Source organism: Lissotriton helveticus, chromosome 2_1 (assembly GCF_964261635.1).
Source record: "Lissotriton helveticus chromosome 2_1, aLisHel1.1, whole genome shotgun sequence".
Lineage (NCBI taxonomy): Eukaryota > Metazoa > Chordata > Amphibia > Caudata > Salamandridae > Lissotriton > Lissotriton helveticus.
Genome location: NC_136059.1, coordinates 1,332,053,512 through 1,332,070,657, shown reverse-complemented (window position 1 = coordinate 1,332,070,657; position 17,146 = coordinate 1,332,053,512). Strand labels below are relative to the sequence as shown.

The following is a 17,146-nucleotide window of genomic DNA, read 5'->3' as shown; positions in this document are numbered from 1 at the left end:
CCTTTCTCTCAACCCGCATCTATATACCAGGTGTTCGTGCTGTTATTTATCGGCTTGTGGTAATTGGCCTCCCACTGTTTCCCACTCTTTTCAGGGCTTCGTGGCCTGGCATGGCTGTGCTGGCTTGCGGTCCCAACCGTGTTTCATCACCTTGCTGACGGATAAGTTCTCTTGGGAACTTAGTTGGGTTCGGTCGCAGACCCGACTCCTCTGTGGCTATGGCTTTGGTATCTATTCTAAGTTAAGGAATCTGCGGCTAGATGTCTCTATCAGATGGACGAGTTACTTACCTTTGGTAACAATATATCTGATAGAGACACAGTCTAGCTGCAGATTCCTTAGCGCCCCCCCATCCTCCCCGTTCTGCGAGGACCTTTTCAGGTTGGGCTTCCTGCATTCGCCTCCCCCCGGGTGGCTTTGGCTTTCTGCAGGGTGATCTCTTTCACTTCACTCCTACACGGAATAATTTATTCTGTTTTGTAATCTCTTCTCCGCCCATTCTTGTGATTGGATGGTATGCCCGTATTTCCCTTTTACATCCCTATGCCATGGGTTGTCCAGTGTGGGATCTGCTCACGGTCCGCCTCCCCGCTATTCCCTTTTCAATCGTCTTGGGGTCTCTTTCCTCCCCTGCTGTCCATTGGTTTGAAGTCCCTTGGATCTGCCTCTAACTGTAGGTTTCATACTGGGGATACGATGTCCCTTTCTGGTGCCGTTTTGTGGTGGATTTTCTTTGCTCATGTGTTTCTGACTTGTTGTCCTTCTCGGTTATATATTATGGTTGCAGACTTCTTTTGTCTGATTTAATGTTTTTTCACATCTTCTTCTGCCTCCAGGGAGTGTTTAGCCTTTGCTTTTGCGGGGTTAATTCTCAGAGCGGTGCTCTGCTCTTCCCTTCGTTCATTTGCAGTATACAGTTCCTAGCACTATCCTTTATGGTGCTGTTTTCACCATTCAATTTCTTTTTTCATTCTTTACGCACATTGTTTCCATGCTCTCGCAGTTTTTGGTTTTGACTCCGCCTTGTGGCGCGGAAAAGTTTTTCCAACGAAAACAGACATCAGTGCGCTGGGAGGGGCATATATGGCTCCTCTGACATCACGTCCGAGGACGACATCAGGGTGGAGCCGTGCGGCGCCGCCCCGGCGCGCGAAGGTACTGCTGCGGAAAGTTTTCCGGATCCAGTCTGATGCCTTGGGATATTCTAAGTTAAGGAATATGCGGCTAGACTGTGTCTCTACCAGATACATCGTTACCGAAGGTAAGTAACTCGTCCAAATAGTTTGCAATTAACTCTCATGAAAATTTGCACACTATTGCATTACCAATTTCTAATCAGCAGCTGTTAAGATCCCAGAGTAAGCAACACTGGAGACATTGCTCGTTAAAAATGAAGGAAAGACTCCACCCATTTAGTGCCCCAGAATTATTTGATTTTGGCTACTCGTTTTTTGTTTTTTTACTGTGTTCAAGTAGTCCTACCCAAATCTCGCTCAAGAAAGTTTCATAGCTATTGGGCTGAGTGTACCTAGCTATTCATGGCTATTGGGCTGAGTGTACCTACTAGTGTTTGCCTTTTAAGAAAAGGCCACTTCTGAGCAGCTAAGGGTAGAGGCACATGGCTGGGTACACATGAGCACATGTATATGTGGGCATCTTATTGGAGACTACAGTTGTGTACAGCCCGGTATCTGCACAAAGGTAGCCTATTGCAGAAGGGACTTTGCAAGGATTGGTACTGACCTGGCAACAAGTTCACGAGTGGGAACTCTACTCCAGAGTCCTCCTATACTTCCACAAGCAGGAGTTTCCACAGGTATATCTGTTCGCAACCACAGACAAAGCAAAATGCCCAAACCTTGCCTCCACGTTCCCACCCGCCACCCAAGGGTAATGCTCTATGAATGAACTCTTAAGGGATATTTGCCTATGCTTTTTTTCCCCCCTCTTCTTCCATTTTTGGTTCAGAGGCTCAGGCAAATGTGTCACCCTCATTCTAGAAGCTTTCACTTGCGCTTGTCAACCCTGGTTCACGACACTACTCAAACTGTCCGTAGTTCCCCATGAGAAGCTTCACCTCAACCCAAACCTTCTCACTCAGACCCATGTAGAAATCGGGCATCCAAATCCAAGGGAACTCAACGTTGCGATTTGGCTCCTGAGTTCAAGGAATTTGGTTACCTGAATCTTCCACCCAAATGTATGCCCAGTCTCAAAGAAGCACCTAGGCCTACGACTAGAGCATGCTATGCAGCTAATTTGAAAAGATTTGTTGTTTACTGCTGTAATAAGCACATTGATCCATTTAATGCAACTGTGCATAACATTGTTTGCTACCTTCTCCATTTTCAGCTCTCTGACCTTGCCATCACTTCAATACGCTTGCATCTAGCTGCAGTGGCTGGCTATCTCCCAAACAGGCAACACACATCTTTGTTCAAACTGCCAGTTATTAAAAGGCCTTTATGGAAGGCCTTAAAAGAGTAAATACACCTGCACTCACATTGAATCTCACTATTGTTCTCACCAGACTTAAGTGTCCACCATTTGAACCATTACATATTTTTTCCCGCCAATATCTATTTTGGAAGGTAATCTTTTTGATTGACATTACTTTCAGTCAGGCATGTCGGTGAGCTCCAGGCACTAACTTTAGAACATGCCACAAACATATGCTTACAGGGTAAGTAACATAATCAATAGATAGAGAGATGGAAGTGGACATGTAAGAAAAAATGTGAGGTGTACTGCCAACAAGGTGGATTTCTATAACACTTAAGATTACTACAGATTTTAGCTGTCAAATTACCAAACCTTTCTGGCAGATATACAGTGGCAGTAGCAGCAGTCTTACGCGTGGCATCAAACACATCAAGAAGAAACAGTCAGGAGGTAAACTCCAATTATGACAAACGCGACCTAAATTTATATTAATTTTGAACTGTGGCACCCTTGGGTTATTGTTTGAATGCAAAGTTTCATGTTAATTTGTAAATTAATGTAGTGATCACCATAACAGCTTTCAGATTGATGATATTTATCTGTACTACTTCCTGATGATGTGAATCCCCTCAAATGTTGCACACTCTGTGATTTAACCATTTGCTTTTCCATATCTGTGAATAGCAGGGATCAATCCGTATGCCTCAAACCAGAGCCATATCCAGGCATATAGTGAACCTAATTAATATTGCCTGAATCTGAAACATTTGTTTAAGGGTGACGAAAGAACCCCCATTAGAAGATTGAAATATGTCCATCCTTAACAAGGACCAGTCCCTTTCATAAATAACTAAAAGCAGTACCCATGCCTTAATACGATCTCATCCTCTGTAGTGGAACAAGAGTGGCAGATAAATATTATGCTCCCCAACTGATTTTAGTGGACACTCACAATTAAATGAATCATATAATTTTACCAAACCACTTACTGAGACTGTAGGACTATTCACTTTGCAAATGAGTAAGAGCACCTGTGAAATTATTAACAGTCGAGGTGCATTTCTATGTTCTGGCCTCTTGCTATATTTAAACAATTATGGTTGTTGGAAATCATTCACACTTGCCAATCTAACTAATTATTATAAGTTTTTGTTTGTTTTATGTACTGCAAACTAGACCCAAGAAATCGGGTATCAGAGCTCTTTACTTGAGCACCAGTTTCGTTACAGAAGGACACATTCATTTGTGTTAGGCACAGGGAGATTAAGTGATTTGCCCAGAATCACAGGATGTTGATCGTCATTGCTGAGACTCGAACCCGGTTCCCCAGCTTCGAGGTCGACCGCTCTAGCCGCAAGGCTACATCCTCTCCCGATGTAATTACTTGCAGTTGAATCAAAATCCCACAGTGGAGCTCAAAGTAAACATTTCGCAGTGGCCTGCCTGCTGCAGATGGCCAACCTCCAACAGTGCCTGTCCTTTGGCTGCGTGCACCAATGGTTGCCCTAGAGTCTTTATACCCAGCCCTGTTTGTTTACATTTATGGACCCTGTCTTGTTGGGCATCCAGTTGGGTTCATGGATCTGGTAGTTTGTCCTCAAAAGACTTTGAGATCTTCAACAGTAGTTCCAGGTCCCTATCCTTTCTTTCGTGAAGCTTGTTGCAAAACCAGCAAAATATTTTATTATTTTTCATAACAACTGAGCCATGGCTTGCCACACCCACCATTTTCACCTCTCACGCATGAGCTAGTGGATGGGGAACGCTCCTTTTATGCCTCCTCTTGTTTTACTTCCAGAACACAAGACCCAAGTACCTGTGCTCGTAATGGCAGATGCAACGTTTTTTTTAAAGTTGCAGCTAGGCAGCGAGAAAGAGCTTGGTGTCCATAGGCGTGAAGCCAACAGGAGGAAATCCTCCCTTGTCCAATCTGATCTGAGGATTTTTTTTTTTTATTTGCGTACGATTCATGCACCTGTTTTCACAGATCTAGTATGGACCAAATGTCCAGTTATTTCTAACTTAATTGAATCTTCTCTAAATTTGAGGATTTACAAGAACCACTTTTTTGGTGTGTTTTTAAAAAAAACCTACTGAATGGATGTACACCAAACCAAGCAAAGGCACTTTATTAAGGAAAGTTCCTCTGCATGCAGGAGTGCCTGTTCTTGACATTTGTCTGTCTGCAATGTGGGCTTGCTCACACTCACAAAGCACTTTTGCCTTTGCAGCCAGTGCCAGGGGAAGGGCACTTTACTTGCTCTGCAAGATCTTTTGGTCCAAGTCTACTATGTGGGACGCCCCACTTTCTAATCTACAGTGAGGAATATACAGTTATACGTATCCATCAAAAGAACAGCTTACTTAAAACTTCAGTAATGCTTTTTGGGTATACTGTATCCAACCACAGATTCCTCACTGCCGTCCTCCTATACATCTATGGAATTGCTTTTGAACACCTGACAAGGTCCCAAGTTGGTATTCAGCTCCTGATACAACAATTTTTTGCACTCCCCATCTGAGGGCGCGGAATGTGAAAAGATAAGAAAAGGACATCAGCATGCATGGGTGCCGCTTACACATGGTTCAGCTTCATCACTTCTGGGGTGATGTGTCATTAGTGTGGATCTGTATGGTGCCATCTAGCGGCACGTAGTAGCACTGCTATAGAGAATGTTTTTCTGAGCCAATCTGATCTCAGGGGTTATTCACAGGTGAGGAAGCTGAGATTAGATAGAGTATTCACTAAAAACTGTGTTATGGAAGTTAAGTAACTTGTTAATTACGGCTGTTTAATGGAATTGTCCATCTGTTGGGCTGCTAGCTAAATGTCTCACTTTCTTGATAGGAACCCTCTACAGATCAATGAGTCTCAACATACATTGAGAAAACAGACTACAGATAAAGTTGAAATACTTGAAAGTACCCAGGCACTTACAGACTCACAGAAAACTATTCGCGCAAGTGAGAAGCAGCATGGAAACTCAAGTCCGCCTCTGAATGAGAAATCTATGAACAGATTTGCATCAATGCTGTTTAAAACCGTGCATCCTGAAAACAAGTGAGTTTGAAGTGATCTGTTCTGAGAACATGATGTTTTTCAGCTTATTCCAACACATCCTAATTTTCATAGCAAGTTTCAAAGACATGAAATCAACCTGAATATTGTCAATTCTAGCTTGATTTGTTCTTGAAAAGTTAATTTGCCCACTGCTTATTATCAAGCAATGCTGATTGTGAGCAAACATGAAATTGGCTCCCTGACTTGGCTTTCCTTGTGCATAGTTAGTCCGCTACCCTTCATGCCCAATGTCTTTTGTCATCATGCATGGATTTAACTTGATTGGTGTTCTTACAGTTTGCTGCATTAAGATCTTAATTACAAAAAGGGGGTGGTGATGGACAGAGTATCTGAGTTAATCAGAACACTCCTACCCAGTCAACAGATCAGGGCTTGATCCATCACCGTTTTTTAGCATTAAGATCTTAGGCTCATCACCACAGATTTTTCAAGATGGGTCTCTGTCCAATGTGGGGTTCTTTGCCATTTGTGTCGAAATAATATGTGTGAGAATTAGCTTTTGTCTGGAGATTGTAAGTTAAGGTAAGCTTCTATGGCCTTTTCTCTATTTGCATTTTACCATTTGTTGATTCTTTGTCAGTAAGACCTTTTGAAGGTCTCTGTAGAGAAACTCTCCTTTGGAGATTAGAGACACATTGGCTGACAGTTAGAAATGAATCCATCTAGGAAATGCTTTTCCTGGAATTAAGGATTGTACCAAAATCGCTAAAGTTATCTATTTCGAACAGCTCTATTTCTCTGCCCTTCCACATATTCAGAGTTTAACAAGATTTGGAATTCTTTTTTTTTTTTTAGCAAGTTCGAGATCAATGTATTTTATTTTTTAACTAACTATTTGTTTATCGCAGTAAAAATACAAGCACTTAAAGTCAACTTCCATGCCAGCTTATCAATAACAACTTAAATAATACAGTACTTTAGCATGCAAGTGACTAACTATGTTATTGGTAATTCCACCACAGTCCCAGACCTTATATTTCTAGATACATACCCCCCCCCCCCCAAGATATACATTTAATCTTCCTCCTTGGTGCAGTAGCGCATACTTTAAGTCTGTTCCTTCATCGAAGGAACCCTGTTGGCACGTCTGTGTCAGGTAGTGGCCCTTTTGGCTAAGAATGCTGCCAGTGCAACAAATAGTCTGGTGGTTTGGTGGCCCCTCCACTCATCCAGAAGTCCTAGTGACACCATTTTGCAGGCCAAACCCGGTTTCATTCTGCCTAGCCAAGTTGGTGGTGTAATTGACTCTGTGAAAGTATTTAAGCTCTATGAGTCAGAGGGACATGGACACTGCGATGACCTTGGGAGCCGTACTCTCCTCTGTCTAATCCACGTAGACCAGGTCCTCTACATCCTGAGCCCATCGTTCTCTCAGACGCAAGAGAGGATCTGGGGTGATGTTCACTAATGTGTAATAGATCTTAGGGACTCCCTTGGTTCCCCCATACGCTACATTATGTCTTTTGCTTTTTCACCCTAAGTGCACTGGGTATGCACAGACGTGGGTCTCAGGCTCACTGTGCCATTGGATTCAAACTAGCCTGGCTGATGAGGGGTGATGCCCCGAAACTGGTTCAAGGACCCTTGAATTTAACCCAGATCTCTTGACTGTGGGTGGATGTTTGATTTGCTATGCATTCTGTCCATCATCTGCGTGTCATTTGCTCTGGATTCTAATAGATTATTTTCAGGAAGGACTGTGATGTCTTTGGTGTAGGTCCCAGAGCATATTGGGCCTGCAAGTAGCAGTAGCAGTAACATTGTGTCTTTGGCATATCATATCTTTCAGCTAAGTGTGTGAAGGCGTGAATTCCGTCGCCATCCCAAATGGCATATAAGGAGACTGTGCTCTCTGGAAGTGTCACCCCGTGAACCCACATAGCTGAGTGTCCCTACGGATTCAGTCCACCACTGCTCAATCATGATGGCAAAGAGGAGTGCTTGGGTGCCTCGTCCCTGTATATATAGTCTGTATTTTGGTCCAAAGCTCTCGTGAACGAACAATCTGAACATGAGGGGCCAATGCATGGAATTGAATGCCTTTTTGAAGGTCACAGAGAAAATGGCCCTACCAGTCCCAGCCTCTCTTTGTTGTACAAGGATCACAGGAGTCATCAGAGACAATGCTGTGTATCACACCCTCACATAAAACCATTCTAGTCATAGCGTAGTAAACATCAGATTTGACTGTTGATCTTTCAAGCGAATACTTTGGTTAGTATTTTGGTTTCTAAGTATTTAAACAAGATAAGGCGATATACGGCGAATTTTGAAGGCGTCTGCCCTGCCCAAGGATAACTGATATAAGGATCCCCGCCCCATGAGATCTTGTAGTAGGATTCCTATATGTATAGGTTCTTTGGAAATTGCCAAGAGATGAGGCTTTAAGAACGAAGTATACTTTTAGGTCTTGAATGGGACTGCCCAAGCAGTGTTGCTTGCCAGACATTTTGTTTGCATACAGGAAGCTTGGATTCTGCCTATTGGTTACCATTGGTTTGCTTCATCATGAATCTTATTTGCTTGCTTGCTGCTGTCAGCGCGTCCATCCGCCACTTCCTCTTCTCTTTGGTCCTTCCCATAGGCATTGCCCGAGTAGTTGTGTCCTTCCACTGCTGGTGATTTTGTGATGTACATTTCCTTTTTTGGGGGGGGCACTCTACAGAGTGAGTCTTTTGCAGTGGGCTCCCTCCTGTATTTCTCCACTGTTCATTTGATGCCTGTCCCGGTTTGCCTGCTCCCTCCTGTTGTCTGTGTTTTCATGATATTTCCCACATGTTGTCTGTGCTGCACCCTCATCCTCCATAAGAAGAAAAAACTCTATGATGCAGATACCGCTGGTCTTCTCCATAACCCACCTTCCCTCCTTTAATCGCTTGTGTTACCCCTGTCGTCTCCCACACTGCCTCCATTGTCAGTGTTGAATAACAGGAAAATGAAGCGATTTGACGTGGACACCTCTGTCACGTTATATCGATTTTGTTTTCTTCGCTCCACCTACATTTCCTACTTTAATCACTCTTGTTGCCTCTATCACCCCCAAGGCCTCAATTGTTGGTGTTGAATAACAAAAAAGAAAGTGCTATTGCAAGGACATGTTGGAGCGTTTTTCCCCCCCTATCAGTTCTAGGTGATGAACTCCAGGCCTGTATGAAAGGAGTTGCATATTTAAGATGCTCTTTTGCATTGCCATGGCGACCTTGCTTTGTACTCCTGCCCACACATCATGCAACACTATATTAGACATGCCCAACAGGTCACATCCTAAGAGACCATCATGCAGCCAGATAGTGTGCTGAGATTGACTAACATAAAGTAGTTAGTTGTCCTCCGGCATTTTCTTCAGCTCCTGGGGCAGACCACGTTTATTGTGTATTTATTTCTCTGCTGAGTGATGGTTGTTTACCGCTGTTTTGGTACATTGGCGCTGCTCGCTGGTTCCAAAGAAAGTTGTACTTGTTTTGATTACCCAAAGAGTACCATGTTCAAGCAGTCTAGGCTTCCTTAGTAGATGATGTTAGTCCAGTACTTGGGAACTGTACGGCTCAAATTACCCTTACTTGAGTCCAGTTAAACCCCCCCCCCCCCTCCACCACCACCACCAACGATGTAGCTTGTTATCCAGCTGATTTATCCCATCAGTACCGGAGGTAACATCACTGGATCTCCCATCATCCACCTGCTCTCCATGCCACTGGAGTCAAGCTATCCTGGCTGAATAGAATGCTGAATAAATCATACATTCACTCCCAGTCATGAGAGTTTAGGCCTAGATCTCTTTACTGGGGTGAATGTATGACATTGTTCTGCATTCTGTCCATCAATTGTTGTTTTTGCATTTGTCACCCTAAGTGGGACGGGTATGCCCAGACGTGGGCCCCGTGCTCTCCTTGCTACTGGAGTCAAGCTATCCTAGCTGATGAGGGGTGAAACCCCGAAACCGGTCCTAGGATACTTGTTTCACTCAGCAAACACACAACCGAAATATGGGAACTGCTGAGTAGCAACGGATCCGACATCCTCTTTCTCACAGAGACCTGGCTCAGTCCTTCATCGGCTCCTGACATTACAACAGCAACCCCAGCGGGCTACAAGATCGCTTGACAGAACCGCCTTCACAAGTCAAGAGGAGGACTCGCTATCATCTATAAGTAATTCATCAAATGCACAACATCCACAGAGAATCCCACCCCACTCATGGAACACCTGCACTTTAATCTGCAGAAAACTTGACCCCAAACAGAATCCTCACCTATTGACCACCCGGACCACGAGCCACCTTTACCAACCTCATCACCAATTTTGTCGCTTCGCTCACCATTGACTAACCCTGGCCAGAGTTCGAGTAGCCGTGCTACGCGGAACTCTGCGAAGTGGTAAACAAAAGTCTGCTGTTGTACGCGGAGTTCCTCAAGCAGGCGGAGTTTCTTGTCCCGTCCATTCGCATGACGTTTCGACCGAACCGCAACGCAGATTGCATGTTAGGGGGGAAATATTGCACAAACAGTACCACGCGGTTAGGCATGGGCCATCTTGTTTAAATCCTTTCAATCATTCTTTCCCAAAACCTTTTTTTCTGATCCTTTTTATTTCTTTCCCTCTGTGTTAAGTGTATATTTTGTATTTTTCAACTTGTGTTTCTTTGTGAGTTTTGTACCGTTTTTCTCCATTGCTTGCTTGCTATTTTTTTACTACCTTCCTTCGTTCTCCCTTAATTTGTTAATATACTTTCTGCATTTACTATTCCGCCCTCCCACCCCAGCAATATGGCAGAGACCTGCGCCAAAAAGGTGGCAAAGAAGAGCCGCTTTTCGCCTCGTAGCGCTGTTTTTTTTGTGCAGTGCCACCTCCCCTCCACAGTGGCAGCAGGCCTGGGTCCGGGCTCCTGGGAGCGCCAGCAACAGGGAGCGAGGGTGTGACACGCAGTGCATCGCTGCTCTAAGGTGCGGCGCACCCACAACCAGCTGATGCACCAGTGGTCCGATATCCTGGACCGAGAGCTGGACCTGCTAGTAGTTGAGATCGCGGGACTTGGTGAGTAGCTAATTATTATTAGAACATTGGAATGTTGGTAGCTCCATTGAAAACAATGGAGTGCTCCGGTCTTCTAAAGGCTGGTATGAGCCTGGAGCTCCAACATTCCAATGTTTCTTTGTTCACAGCTCTGGCTGTGAACAAAAGCTTCAGTGACCCTGAGGGGATTCCAGTCCCCTTGCGCTCCCATAAAGCTTTGTTTATTTTTGTTAGAACATTCTGCCCTCTAGTGGCAGAATGTTCTAATAGCCTTATAGCCCTTCGTAGCAGGGCTATACTAGCTATTAAAGTCCATCTCCCTTGTTAAAGGCCCTCGCCGAACGCTGAAGAGGGCCTTTAATAGCCGGTATAGCCCTCCACGGCGGGTTATAAGGCTATATTATCATTACATGTATGTTCTATGTTATTGATTATCTTTTTTTCCAAATAGCGAGCATTCTGCCCATATGCAGGTAAGTTATGTTTACAAATCTTAAATTATGGGATCGTTATTCTTGACCGGTGCTACCTAATTGTACTTGTTTGCGTCTTTGCCCTGGATTCGGGTGATTATGTAAGAACTTAAGTAATGCAGATTAGAGAGAGACTGCTTTCCTTTGTACTGTCACTACTAAGATAGTGGTAGTTAGTATTAGTAATTTAGCGGTGCATGTCTTCTCATTTCAGTTCTTAGAACCTTTTTGTAGCTCATACAGTGACAAGCAAACAAACCAATTTGGTGTAATCGTGCGTCCCTCTTTGCATTTAAAGACAAATGCGGACTTGGTGAATGTGCCCGTCAAAGGGGGGTTGAGAATGGTTGTGCATGCGATTAGAAATTAGAAGCAAATATAATTTGCTGCAATTTATTCCAAAGTCTTTGGAAAAGGTGGGCTAGGTAGGTTTAGGAAATGTGGAATCGATAGGATGGTCCGCGATACTAGTCTACTACTAATCAATATGATTTTGGAAAGTTAAATGTTAATGCAGTTGCCGTTTCCTGTCAAAAAACAGCTTAGGAGAGATTATTTATTTGACACCAATTATTTCTTGTTTCTTTAATTATGTCTTACATGCCTCAGCATCCAGGGGCAAGAGGTTATCGGAGGTAGGTGAGGGTGCTGAAGGTGACTCCCAGCAGGAAGAACGCTCCTCGGCCGATGGCTGTGCTGGCCCCAGTAATTCCTACTGTTAATATTAATATACATTTTCCTAACTTTTACTGCTCCTTAATTTGAACAATTTTTTTTTACTGTTTCCTAATTTTATTTTTCCCCAAATCCTCTTTGATTTATCCTTTAAAAAAATCTTGTTATGCCTGCATTATCCTAATATTTACTAAGTTATTTTATATTTTTAGTGTCTGTATTTCACCTCAAACTGCCTCTTTCTGTAGCTTTCTTTCTTCTGGTGGGTTTTCAGTCAGATTTTCCTCTACCCATATATATTTTGTGGACTGCCTAGTGGTGGTAATTTAAGACTCCAAGAACCCATTGGTCCTTACTACTCTACTAGTTCTAGTACTACTATTCTCCCGTGCAAAATGCATGCCCAAGTAAGGTAATCTACACATGTTTGTTGAGATGAGAAGAAGGCTTTCTTTGACTTCCTCCTGCTCAATCAGTAAAACGAGAGAGTGGTCATGGTCACGTTGGACACCCCAAAGTTGCGTCGTCTTCTTATCTAGGCCTAGTATTATTAGCAGCAGTTAATGGTGAACTGATTACCGTGCTCCATAACTGGAAGGAAGTATGAGGAGCAAGAGGACGGCACCATTACATATGCCAACCAAGAAGACTTTGTCCGATTGTTTGGCCAGTTGGCTACTCTTATTTCTTGTAAAAAAAATCTGATTCACCATTAGCTCTAGCCACTCAGTTCAGACCTTTACAGGTTGTCTTAAGACTGAGGCTTTTACAAATTTGCTGCCAACAAAAACAAAATGCTCAACCGGATATTTCATAATTTTTGATAGGACATACTGTTACTGTACCCGAATTGCTTGTGATTTGTGTGATGTATGTATTTTCATTTTTCATATGGAAATAAAATAAATAGGGGGAAACGCTTATGGCATCTAAAAAATGTTTGTTTTTTCTTGCTGCACTGACCACCAGTGCCGTGGCCAGCGGGGACAGCTGCGCCATCCACGGAGCACATGCCGCTGCTGCAGGGGATGAGCCAGCGGCAGTGGCGGGCGGTGGTAAGTCATATTGCTTTGCTTGCTTATTGATATTTATATACTTGCTGCAAAGATGTTCATTGTACTGTTGAGAGTGAGACTAAGTTGTGCACAGTTGAAGATACCACTGTTTACTTAGCAATAGCATATACACTAGGAGGTGAGTTAACTAATGGTGGCCTATTTTATCTTCAACTCAGCAGAGAAAGTTTTATGAAGATGAGTCAGACCTTGATAGGAAAGAAGGAAGGAAGGGGGAAGGATGGGTGAAGTGTAAAATGACTGGCAGAGAAGAATTTGTGGGTGAAAGGATACATAGGTTGCTGATAGTATGCGAGCATGCATGCAGTGGGTGAAGGATGGGTGACAGCTGAAAGACATTATGCCTCCCTGTGTGGGTGAAAGTATATGGGTGAAAAGAATCCTGCAGGCGGTTTGATAGGTCAAAGCAAGGATGCATGGGTGGTTAAAATGACAAAGGGATGTTGGTGAAAGGTTTGTTGAGAATGATAGCCATGTTTGGATGAACTTGTATTCATTGTGAACACTGGATGAAGAGAGTGTAAAACTTAAACGGTGACTGAGTAGCAAAGCAAAGGGTGAAGAATAATAATGCTAGTAGAAAAAAAAATGCATTGAAATATTGAACAATCCCAGGGGAGAAGCGTAAACAATAAAAGTTTTTTTCATCAGGCTTTTGATACAAAGGTTTGAGCGAGGTTGTATTTCAGACTACTCCCTTGACTCACAGTAGTTTTCAAGCACAACATATTTTATGTACCCCAACCTACCCATCATCATCCATCGCCTCCCTCCGAGGCCCGCTATCTGCCCATGGTATTTCGCCTCTAAGGCCTGTCGACTGCAAGGTTTCAATAGTAGTACCTCACATTGTGCAGTATATCATTCATATATTAGTGCCTATATTATCTGCCTTGTTGTAGTCATGGTGAAAGTGATAGTGAGCATTTGATTTAACGGAGCATGGCCATGATAGGAAAAGAGAGAATTATGTGGTACAGCTGCCGCACCTGTACACAGTAGCAAAGTATAACGCAACACAAGTATGTCTGTCTAAGGTGCAAGCTGAGCTGGCACGCCTACATTCATTTAGCTAAACGAGAGATAAGAATACTTGTATACTCCATAGTGCTAATGCTTGCAACTGTAATCACATCAAAATCGAATTGGCCGAGGAATCGGAGATGCCAACAAATGTTATGTACTGCTTGTGCTACTGTTTTGATAAGAGTATTGGTTACAATCTGTCTTTTTTGTTTCTTGATGTAGCTACTCCTGCCAAGCCACCATCATCCGACAGGCAGTAGAGAGCAGCCAGAACCCAGCAAAGGAAGCTTAAGGCCATCAAGGCCACATATCAGTGCCTGGTGGGCATGGAGGAGGATGAGGAGGCATCAGCAGCAGCTGCGGCCTCAAATGCCTCGGGCCCCAGCTAGGTTCCAGTGCCTCCAGTTGTACGGCGCTGTGGTCAGGCAGACACCCGGCGCCATTCATCAAACACTGCTGCTCCCCTATAGATTCTGTAGAACCTTTCAGTGCTGCAGGCTCCTGAGTATCGCACGAATGGAAGCCAGGATAGAGGAGCAGTTCGACCAATTGGAGAGGAAGCTCCTAGCCCGCCGCTAGGACTCGCTTGCTCCATTTTTAGTCTTTTGTTTGGTGGGTGGGACTTGTTGTGGAGAGGGTGGGAATGTGGGAGTTAGGGAAATCTTGGGGTTTTTGGCATTTTTATTTATGGACATTTGTTTCGACAATTATTTGGACTTTCTTTACTTTGGACATTGGTTGGGGTTAGAGAGAAGGGTGGACCAGGTGTTGTGGGCTTTCTAGTTTGTTAGGGAAATACATTTTTTATGGTTGTACATATGATTTAAATCTTTTTGGGGGAGGTTACTCTTTTATTTCACACTGTTTCCTTTGCAGCGCAGCCCGCTGCTAGTTTTCAAAATCTGCCGATAGTGTAACACATCAACAGATAGTTATGTGGTACCCTCACTTGTCCTACTACTCTTTTCTCCTAGTCTTTGCAGTCTGCAACTATATTAACCCCTAAGGACTCTGAGGAGGTGTGGGTGTGTGAATTTTTCGAGTATATAGATTATTGTAGCTCAATAATCCCCCACAATTTCTTCTCCCACCTGTGATTAGGCAAAGTGATGGCTGTATGGGTTCCCAAGGTGCCATGGTGGTAATAGTAGACAGCAGCATGCTTGCGGACTAGTTGTCAAATACTAGTGAACACACAACCTCCAGAAGCGAGGTTCCGCTCTCTCCTAGCCGAAATCAAACTGTAAGATCAGGAATATTCTTAGCAGGGAACTAATTAAATTGAAATAAAAAACAGAGTTATTGCCGTTTTGTATGCACGCTTTGCAAAACAACAGACAGTCACCAAAGGGAGACTAGAGTACGACTATTAGTAGTACACAAAAAGAAGACTATCAAACGAGAAAACATGATGAGCAATGCTAAAGTCAAATAAATAATCAGACGGTGAGCTACTAAAAGTTACAAGCTGAAGTTGACTCGAGCTATGAAGTAGACAAGCGTAACCTGTAGTGCTGGAAGGAGGATGATGCAGGCAATTATGAATTATGTTCCTCTGTAAATATCTAATACTGTGCATGGGTAGGATATATATATCTATATATATAGCTATATATATATCTATATATCTATATATATATATTACCTACTGGCGGTCGCCAGTAGGTATATATAGTTAGGATTTTTTCTCTATGGGTTTTTTGAAAATTCTATGTCTAATAACTTTGGCGTTTGTGGACGGAATTGGCTGAAATTTTCAGGAAAATGGCACATTTTGTTTCTGAGCAGCCCCTGGAAATTTGGGGGGGGTTCGTCAAGGGGGGGCTGAGAAAAAAGGGGGGTCCCAAAACGTGTTTTTAACATTGAGTTTTCCATAGGGCGGTTGGCCTCACTTTTAGGCCGAACGGCTGAATGGATTTCCACGAAACTTGGCAAAATTGTAGGGACTGGTAGCCCGATGTGCCTTTGCTAGGTCTCAATATATGTGCTTCAGTGGATTTTGAGAAATTAACGTTCAAAAAAAGATATATATCTGTAACAGCGGACCAGGCAGCTCTCCGGTTCGCGGACTTTACGCGTTACGGAGCTTTGTGAAGCGAAGCTGATTGGTTCTCCGGCGTCTGTAAACATTCCAAACAGTCCGTAGCGGCCGCCATCTTGTCTCTCGGTAGGATCGAGAGACAAGAGGAGGCCAAAGCGAAGGGGCAAATGACCATAAGGGGGCATAGTAGATCCTCCTTGACCTCTTAGGTTTGATGTGGAGGTTTTAAAAGGGCCCCGCGGGGCAAAAATAATAATAATAATAATAATCGAACGGCTGAATGGATTTGCACGAAACTTGGCAAAATTGTAGGGACTGGTAGCTCGATGTGCCTTTGCTAGGTCTCAATATATGTGCTTCAGTGGATTTTGAGAAATTAACGTTCAAAAAAAGATATATATCTGTATCAGCGCTCCGCTTCGCGGAGATAAAATTATCTCTGTATTATCTAGCTGTTGCTAACACCAGTTAGCGACCGCTAGTAGGAGATAGCGACCATCTTGGGCCCCACTTTGCATGTGAGTGATATTTATCACTAATGACATGCAAAGTGGGCATGCCAAGATGTTAGCGACTGGAAACAGTCGCTAACATCGCTATCTCCTATTACCAACTTTTGGAAATATTCGCGATAAGCGCGAATATCTCCAAAAGCTACCACCTGCCCTGAGCAGTTCTTAGCCATGTTATCCAATGGGAGGTGGATAATATGGCTAAGAGCATTAGCTCGGTAATGCATGAATATCGCTGAGTTTTCAGCGATATTCATGCATTGCGGCCGTTTTTTATCGTATTTGCGATAAACCTTGATAATAGCAAGGTTTACCTGCGATAATTTCTGACGATGCTTAGCGGTAAAAAAATTGTTGCTAAGCATCGTTAGGGATAAATATCGCTTAACTTTGGTAATATGCCCCAACGTCTGTTAACGTTCGATTCGAAGGAAATCAGGAAGTGTTGAAAAACATTGTCTGCGCCATCTTGCCTTTTTTCAAATGCCACACTTTTGTCGTGCACGGCAGTCATTTTAGATGCCTTGACCAGACCCACTCTCTGCACGCTGTCGATCCTTAGCATGGCTCCCCACCCTCGCAAGCATCTCCCCCAGGCAGTGGTCACCCCCGCTCTCTGTCTTATGCATGGGTAATAAACCACCCCCCATCTGCGCTGCTCTTCCCTGAGAATCACACTCTGTGCCCGCCCGACACCTCCCTTTCGCCCTATTCACTACCGCACCCTCTGACACTCCTTTTCCTCTGTGTCCGATTGTCCAGGCCGGTCCTAGGGTATCAGCTAGCCCTGCAGATGTAGTTTATGG

At 43.7% G+C, this 17,146-nt stretch overlaps 1 protein-coding gene across 4 annotated transcripts in view; it reads left to right on the top strand.

Moving 5' to 3' along the window:
* Positions 1–17,146, top strand: part of CENPC (centromere protein C) — a 1,220,926-nt gene that overhangs the window by 415,579 nt on the left and 788,201 nt on the right. For all 4 annotated transcript variants that reach the window (XM_078676246.1, XM_078676245.1, XM_078676249.1 and 1 more), the window contains one exon: positions 5,291–5,503. In XM_078676246.1, coding sequence (XP_078532372.1) covers positions 5,291–5,503 — 213 coding nt within the window. The remainder of the gene's footprint in view (positions 1–5,290; positions 5,504–17,146) is intronic.